The sequence below is a fragment of the Carex rostrata genome, chromosome 17, assembly GCF_964058835.1.
Source record: "Carex rostrata chromosome 17, lpCarRost1.2, whole genome shotgun sequence".
Classification (NCBI taxonomy): Eukaryota; Viridiplantae; Streptophyta; class Magnoliopsida; order Poales; family Cyperaceae; genus Carex; species Carex rostrata.
Window position 1 is genome coordinate 3,703,120 of NC_135934.1, and position 8,429 is coordinate 3,711,548.

The following is an 8,429-nucleotide window of genomic DNA, read 5'->3' on the forward strand; positions in this document are numbered from 1 at the left end:
AAAAAATAGACATAGTAGAAATAATAAAGTACAAATAATACTGCCCACCGAAATAAACAACGTACAAATAAAGAAGCGCTCAGAAATTTGGAAAGAATCGTTCTTTCCCTTGAGGTGAGAAATTTAGTTTTGCTCCCCTTAAGCCGAAACTAGGATTTTAAACTTTTTGAGGTGAGAATCAGAGGATAGGATTGACAGTTTAATTATCATAATGCACTATAAATGATTCACAATTGAACTCAATACCAGAGTTCAAAAATGTTTAAAAAATATCAGATTTTCAGTAGACAGATTGAACTCAGTACACAGATGTTCACAATCGACTGTTGTAACTGAACTCAGTACACAAAACATATTTTTTTTATTTTATTAATTTTCTCCATTATCTTATTAAGTGGTTTTATATTCTCTTATCTAATATTCATAAACATACACAAATCATTATTATTTGGATTAAATATTTTTTTGTTTGTTCTTTTTTTTAGAAGGAGATGATGAAACGACTTTTGTAGTTATTGAATTAGATATGAAATGATAAAAGCATGTCCATATCATTATAAATGTTTTTCTTTAGTCATACTAAAATTATGATTGGATACACACACAAAAAGAAAACTCCATGGAAAGGAATATTGGAGGGCCAAACTGCTCGAAGGTAAAAGACCATATATATAGGCGTCGTTATTATTTCCATTACTAAAAAAAAACTAACAGAATTAATATTTTCATGAAAGTGGTTATATTTTAAAGCTTAATCATGTCACATGATGCCATTTACTTGCTGATCATCTGATCTACTTCTCTTTTCTTATTTGTCTTAGTTGAAAGGCTTTGTATTCTTCCTTTTTTTTTTCTTACTTAAAAATGTATATAATGTATCTAAAGTGGTGTTAGTTACTTAAATAAGACATAATTTTCTTTTAGTAAATATTTATTTCAAGACGTAACTAAAAAAATAGACATAGTAGAAATAATAAAGTACTACGTGTTAAGTCCCGCGTTGCTTCAGTCCATTTAATTAGTTAGTTTATGCATTTATTCTTTTAATAAATAAAGAATTTATACGTACACATGAAATTTTTTTATGCAACAAGATTTAAAGCAATATTATTAAATCATCTCCAAATTTAGAGATTTAATATATTTTTTAAATACTTAAAAAGAAAAATCCTTACAAACTTTATTATTTCCAGTCAATATTTCATTTGATAAAAAAAGTATTATTTTTAGTCGATATTTCATTTAATAAAAAAATAATTCCAACATACCATATTTACACTGAATTATGCCGAGAACAAATGTTAGCTTCTTGGTTATAAATAACCTCAATTTTAGTTAGGCCATGGAATCAACTAAAACAAATACATTTAACCCCCATACCAATTTAAAATAAACTAAACAAATTCTGAACTAAATTGACTTTATTTAGGTCTTAATCAGCTCTTAAAAATTTGTTGATTCGATAATAATTCGTAAACACCTTTGTGCTGAAATGGAAACAAAATTATTTCTTTGAAAAAAAAAAGGCGATACATTTTTTTTATATTTCAGACATTAGTAAGGATTACTTTTATATATGAAAAAAGAGGAGGGACCAAGTTACAACAGGTTACAACAAGTATTTTCTACATTTAAAATCCAAATCGTCGATCCAAACTGTTAGATGTGATCTCTACAGTAAAATGTGCTTGGAGACCAAATTTTATATTTTTTGGAATTTTTTTACTATTTATTAAGATGGGTACAAATTCAATGGTCTAAATTTGACTAGTTTTTGTACCCATCTTAATAAATAGTAAAAAAATTCTGAAAAATATAAAATTTGGATCAATGATTTGGATTTTGAAAATGTAGAAAATGCTTGTTGTTTGTAACTCAAAAATTGTTGTAACTTGATCTCTCTTCATGAAAAAATTGTAATGAATTAAGGTTTATTTATTTGCGTTAACTTATAATTTTATAATGAATTGTCTTATATGGATCAGATAATTCAGTGTAAACAAGGTATGTTAGCATTTTGGTTTTTTTATTAAATGAAATGTCAACTGAAAATAATACTTTTTTTTATTAAATGAAAGGTTGACTGAAAATAATAAAGTTCAAATTTTGCTTTTTAAATATTTAAAAAATATATTAACTCTCTAAATTTGAAGATGATTTAATAATATTGCTTTAAATGTTGCTGCATATTTTTTTTTTCCATGTATACTTATAATACATATTTATTATTTATTTATTAAAATAATAAATGCATAAAATAACTAATTAAATGAAAACGTAGTACTTTATTATTTCTACTATCTTTATTTTTTGAGCTGCATCCAGAAATCAGAGGCGGAGCCGGCCCTTTCCAAGAGTGAGCAGTTGCCTACCCCTTAAAATTAATTTTTTTTGGACCGGATATGATATTTTCAACCTTCCTCTGGCCTCTGCAGCCCACAATATATCCTTGGCGTGAGCCTATTAATTGAAAAGAATAGAATAATTGAAATCAAGTGCAAGAAGCCCAATTAATTCCTTGGCGTGGCCCGTTCAAAGAAAGAAGCAGAGGTGAGATTTTTAGGGTCTTGTTCAACACTTCGCTGATTCAAAAGAAAGAAGCACGGTCTGCACGGAGGGTTTACGGAGGCGATTCAAAGAGGCTGTAGCGGCGATTCAAAGCAAAGGGTTTACGGAGGCGATTCAAAGCGAAGCACGGTCTGCACGGAGGCGATTCAGAGCAGAGGCGATTCAAAGTAGAGGCGATTCAACCCTGCTCGCTGATTCACGGAGGCAGACCCTGATCTAGCGACAGATTGACGGTTTGAAACCTAACTCTATTTAATTGATGTTTATAAATTGATAAAATCAGTAGCGACTAGCGAGTTGGATAAAATTGAGTACAAATATGGTTTCAATCTACTCAAATTGGATAAAATTGAGTAGAAATTTCTGTTTACACCCAAATTGAGTAGAAATTTCTGTTTATACCCAAATTTTAGAAATTTCTGTTCATACCCAAATTTCTGTTTCATTCTACTCAAATTATATAATTTGTACCCTAAATTTCTGTTTATACCGCTTTAGGTTGCTTTTGTAAAATTGAGCTGAACCCTAAATTGGTTTAACAAGAACCTCCATCTGATCCTACCCTAAGGCCACCTATATCTGAATATAATCCAAATGAGCGTGACAGAATTCGTCGATTTTATCTAGTAAAAGGCCCATGTCAACCTAATAACCATGATTTTCCCCAAAGAGATATAGGGGGTACAATGAGAAGATCAACCTAATAACCTAATAATGGTTAATAAACCCTCAATTTATCTTGGGATTGGAAATCAGATACCTACAATGGATAGCAGTAGTAGTGTTCCTACAAAAGGAGACACAGGCGAGGCAGCACCAAGCTCTACTGCTTGTTCAGGTGGGAGTGGGTCCCACAATGTTTGTCAGCAGCCACTGGCTCTTCCTAGGTAATTATCTCATTGTTTTGTTTTACTGATTCTTTTTAGGTTTTACTAGAATATATTGCATTGTTCTAAGATTTTTAATCTCCCTCCCTCTCCCTCACCCTCTCTCTCTCTCTGTCTATCTATCTCCATCTTTTAGGGGAGCAGCAGGACCATCGAAGGCTAAGTGGACGCCTGAAGAGGTGAAAATCTATTTTCATTGTGTTTTCATCTCTGCAGGCCAAAGTGTCCCCTAAAACCCTAAAATGCAAAAATATGTTTAGCTTAATTGTGAATAGGTTATTTCCTAAACAATTTTAAGTTTTCTTAATATGTTCAATTTCATTTTTCATCTTTTGTAATACATTTCTTTATTTTCTTGCAGGATGAGATTCTTGCTGGATGTGTCCATCAATTCCAGGGGAAAAACTGGAAAAACATTGGTATGTGGCCAAGAGTTTAGTGTACTCAATATGTATATGCAGTGGTAACTGCACCGCTGTGCTGTCTATACAACACAAGTTCTATTGTTACCATACTAACAAAAAACCTCACATATTTTTTATTATTTGTTCCTTCTATAATGGAATTGTTGTATCTGAGTGTTGGCAAATGAAATTAAATCCTGGATTGAATTTGCAGCTGAGTTTTTGCCAGGCAGAGACAAGGCGCAATGCTTGCACAGGTGGCAGAAGGTTCTCAACCCTGAATTGGTCAAAGGGTCCTGGTCAAAGGAGGTATTTTCTGGATTATGTATTAATCTTTCAGATGATAAGCCTTTTCTGGATTATGTAAATATAGATAGAGAAAAGAGGTTAGTGTACACTAACTAGTGCAGAAAGGAAGCTAGTATACCACTTTTACCAGCAATGTATTTAGGCTTTTTGTGGAGCCCGGAACAGTTTGTTTGGAATAGAATTGTGCATCTATGATTGCAATATTGAGTGCCATAGCAGTCCAGCACACTCCGTTGTGGTATGTAGAAATTGGTAGAAACAAGCATAGTTGCTCCTTTATACATGTCGGATTTGTTTATGCTCCGCTCCCTTTGATTCAAACTTTTGATACTATCTATCTGTTCAATGTTAACAATTTAAAAAAATGTAAAATAAAATAGTCTTTTTCTATCTTGCTGCATGCATTGGTTCACAGGAGGATGGGATAATTGTTGAGATGGTGCACAAATACGGGCCAAAGAAATGGTCAAAAATCGCACAGGCACTGCCGGGACGTATCGGAAAGCAATGCCGTGAGAGGTACAGCCAACCTCTCACAGTTTTAAATTAGTTTTGACTTTATTTTATGCTTCTTTCTCTTCCCCAACCTCAATCTATTTGTTTTATTTTAATTTATTTATGTTTAGGACTAGGTGGCTTATTAAATTAACTCATCCCAAATACATATATAGAAACCAGTTTTAAATTCTCAGTCTATCAAGTCAATTACAAACCATACAAAATACTCATCCGACCCACCCTTCTTGACCTACTGTAATGAATGCTTTATAAATCAGTGGCAGTACATATCCAGCGTAGTAACTAAGCTTAATTTCAGGCTTCGTTTGACTCTTGTCAGCCTATCGACCACATTCACATCCTTGTGCAGAGCATTTTCTTTACCAGTAGACATCCATCCCTATAGAGTGCAGTCCAAAAAAAATGGGTAACCAACCAGCATATTCAGAATTTCAGAACATCACGGTTCCAGTATGCTATGCACCATCAAAGTCAAAGCAGTTGTATTGTATGAATTACTACTGTAGTGCTTCTTTGCAAGTGGAGCAATCATATATACTCTCTCTGTTCAACTCTATCTGAACCATTTTACTAAATTTATGTTTGCTTTTTTATATTCAGGTGGCATAATCATCTGAACCCAAGTATTAAGAAGGACGCATGGACCCAAGAGGAGGAGATAACGCTTATTAATGCACATGCCATCCTTGGGAATAAATGGGTTAAGCTCACAAAGTATTTACCAGGAAGGTGAGTCTGTCTTAATTTGCTTTTCTTCTTTTTGTGTGTTTGTGCCTACTGCATGGTGGGAGAGGGGGCGGGAAGAGGGGGGGGGGGGGTGCGGTAGTTCTTTTTGCTTATCTAATATGTATTTCTGTGTATCGTTATGCATGAGTTGCACATTTAATGGAGTTCAAAACAATACACTTAACTGACATATATCTCCCAGTTCTGTAAAATTTTAATTTGACCAATTAAGTACTAATTCTTTTCTATACATTTTATATATTTTCCCTAATCCTAACAGATGTGAGAACTCCATAAAAAATCATTGGAACTGCTCTGTCAAGAACAGAGTCAATTTGTACGCAGCAAGGGGTTTACTTGAATATCCAGCCACTCTCCCTCTCCCTTCCACAGAAAACACATTGCATCCACTGGTACTGGAGATCCCAAACAACAACAACCCCTCTTCATCTTACTTAAACCCTCCTCAAGGCAGCTGTGGCCAAGGGATGCTCTTATCACCCTCAATGGCAATGGCATCTCCACCATTTGTCAGTTGGGATCATGTCATTTCTGAAGATGTACTACAGGAGTACAGCCCACTTGAATATCCAACTCCTCTCCCTTGCACAGAAAAAGAAAACACGTTGCATCCACCAGTACAGGAGATCCCAAACAGCAACAACCCCTCTTCATCTTGCTTAAACCCTCCTCAAGGCAGCTGTGGCCAAGGGATGCTCTTCTCGCCCTCAATGGCAATGGCATCGCCACCATTTGTCAGTTGGGATTATGTCGATTCTGGAGATGTACTAAAGGAGGAGTACAGCCCACTTGGAATAAGGCAATGGATTGCATTATCTGGTTTGTACTCTTCTGACAGTAGTCAAGTCTGGAGTAGCCCTGAGGAGTTGTTGAGGAGTGCTGCTAAGACTAAGAGCTTGAACTCGAAGCAAAGACGAGGGATGCTATTCTCACCCTCACCCTCACCCTTGCAAGATAAGAGGGGAAATCAAATTCACACCAAGGGTACAGAGCTGGAGATTGTTACCACCGATTTACAAGGTATAATTGATTGTCCTCCTTTTTTATTTTTATATATACTTGGCCTCCAAGGAGGAAGGGGTGCTTGATGCTTTTGACTGGAAAAAAATGCTAGCCTAGTTTAGGAGTCTATCTATCAGGAGTTTGCTTTAGCTCAGAACTTTTTACCAGTAGGGATATTAACTAACTGTGAAGTCATTATCTTAATTTATCTCCTACTTGTCAAATTATCGACTTCAAGTTATTTCATTATATTTTGTTTATGTAGATAATATTCCAGACAAGGAAAATATACCTCCAGATTCAGATCCAGGAAGTGGTAGCAAAACCTCTCCAATTAACATACCTGAAGGAGCGACAGAGACTTCAGGTGGAGTAAGTGGTAGCAAAACCTCTCCAATTAATATAACTGATGGAGCGACAGAGACTTCAGGTGGAGTAAGTGATAGCAATGGGGTATCCCGCACGGTTAGTTAGTGCTTAATTTTGATTTCTAAATTACCTACCTACCATTAATATACATTCATTCTTCTATACTTGTTTAATTGTTGTTTTGTCTTTCTTTTTTATCTACATTCAATTTTCTATGATGCCTTTAATTGAGATCTCCATTAATATTTTATTTCTTCTATACTCGTTTAATTCTTGTGTTCACTTCCCTTCCCTTGTCTTAATATTTGTTGATAATGATTTGCCTTAATTATTAACTCTAGTTGAAGAAAAGAAAAAGAAATCCTGGTAGCAGTAGCAGGGGTACAAATTCCACTGCTATAAAGGAGCTTCAGCTGTTTGTAGATGCCTTTTTGGCAGAAGAACCTGATTTTTTCCGAGTTAAGTGTTTTTGTCTTTATTTATATCTGTTGAACCAACCATTTATTAATTGTGTGTTCTTCTTGTGTGCTAACATCAATTAAATTGATCATCTATCATTAATAACTAGTTTATTTTTATTGTTTCAGGAAGAAAATGTAATGATTGAGAATTGGCTGGACCAGAGATGGTTCAGTCCTGCCAAGCTAATAAAAAAAAGGTAAGACAAGCTGGGGTGGAGGAGAGGGCAGAGGGAGGGGACGGGAGGGGAGGGGAGGGGACGGGTGGGTAGACTAGCAGTGCGAATAGAAGTTTGTATCTCTTTGTCTCTGTTTATGTTTTATTTTAGTACTTTAAGCTTCAATTTCTATCACTAAATGGAAACTAGCTCGTCCATGCACACGACCTGAGTATGAGTATGACTGTATGAGTATGTATATGAGTATGAGTAGTTAGAAGAGAAGGTATGATTACGGCTGATTGATTAGCTAGCTTAGTTGTCAATGAGGACTTTGTTGAAGAGAAACCGAGGTAAGTAAAGATAGCAAGAGCATATTTTCGACTACTCAGGACAGCATTGACCTAGAGATCTAGGCCAATGCAATATGATTAAGACTGATTAATTAGCTGTCAATGAGGACTTTGTTGAAGAGAAACCCAGGTAAGTAAGGATAGGAAGATCGAGCATAATTTCGACTACTCAGGATAGCATTGACCTAGATATCTAGGTAACTTGGACCAAAGGAAGGAGTACCAGAAGCATCTGCTGGTCAAAAAGGATTGCTCAAAATCTCACCGAGTGAGACCCTTTTAAGAGGTGCCTGCTGTTCATCTACAAGTGTCCATAGACATAGACATGCTAGAGTGCTGAGCTTTCAAAAAAATGTTGGTCGCCTGGAGAAGGAGATGCGGTACAACATATATAGGAGGAGGGTGGTTTGTAGAGGATTTAAATGCAAATAGGTACAATTTCTAACGGAGCTTCTTCTAGGCACAACATTCATCGAGGGGCTAAAATGGGAAAATGACAACTTTTGAGGAAGATGAAATAGACAAGGATCTAAAATTGTTGATATTGATAATGCAAAAAGGGAAGGGTGTAGACTGTAGAGAGACAGATGACCTGCAGTAAGCGTCAAAAATCAATCGCATCAAAAAGTGTGCAAATGAGTGAAAGAAAAGTTGT

At 35.2% G+C, this 8,429-nt stretch overlaps 1 protein-coding gene across 1 annotated transcript; it reads left to right on the forward strand.

The window, feature by feature from the left end:
- Nucleotides 1-2,594: 2,594 nt before the first annotated feature.
- Nucleotides 2,595-7,479, forward strand: LOC144568611 (uncharacterized). The gene is made up of 11 exons (XM_078318985.1): nucleotides 2,595-2,801; nucleotides 3,325-3,455; nucleotides 3,592-3,634; nucleotides 3,817-3,874; nucleotides 4,074-4,168; nucleotides 4,584-4,687; nucleotides 5,288-5,416; nucleotides 5,694-6,454; nucleotides 6,702-6,901; nucleotides 7,147-7,263; nucleotides 7,393-7,479. The coding sequence occupies exons 2-11, from the start codon at nucleotides 3,334-3,336 to the stop codon at nucleotides 7,465-7,467; spliced, it is 1,704 nt and encodes a 567-aa protein (XP_078175111.1). The 5' UTR covers nucleotides 2,595-2,801; nucleotides 3,325-3,333; the 3' UTR covers nucleotides 7,468-7,479.
- The last annotated feature ends 950 nt before the right edge of the window (nucleotides 7,480-8,429 follow it).

Coding starts and splice junctions, on each gene's coding strand:
- LOC144568611 (XM_078318985.1), top strand. CDS start 3,334: ATGGATAGCAGTAGTAGTGTTCCTACAAAAGGAGACACAGGCGAGGCA. Junction 3,635..3,816: donor CTAAGTGGACGCCTGAAGAG/GTGAAAATCTAT, acceptor ATTTTCTTGCAG/GATGAGATTCTTGCTGGATG. Junction 4,169..4,583: donor AAGGGTCCTGGTCAAAGGAG/GTATTTTCTGGA, acceptor ATTGGTTCACAG/GAGGATGGGATAATTGTTGA.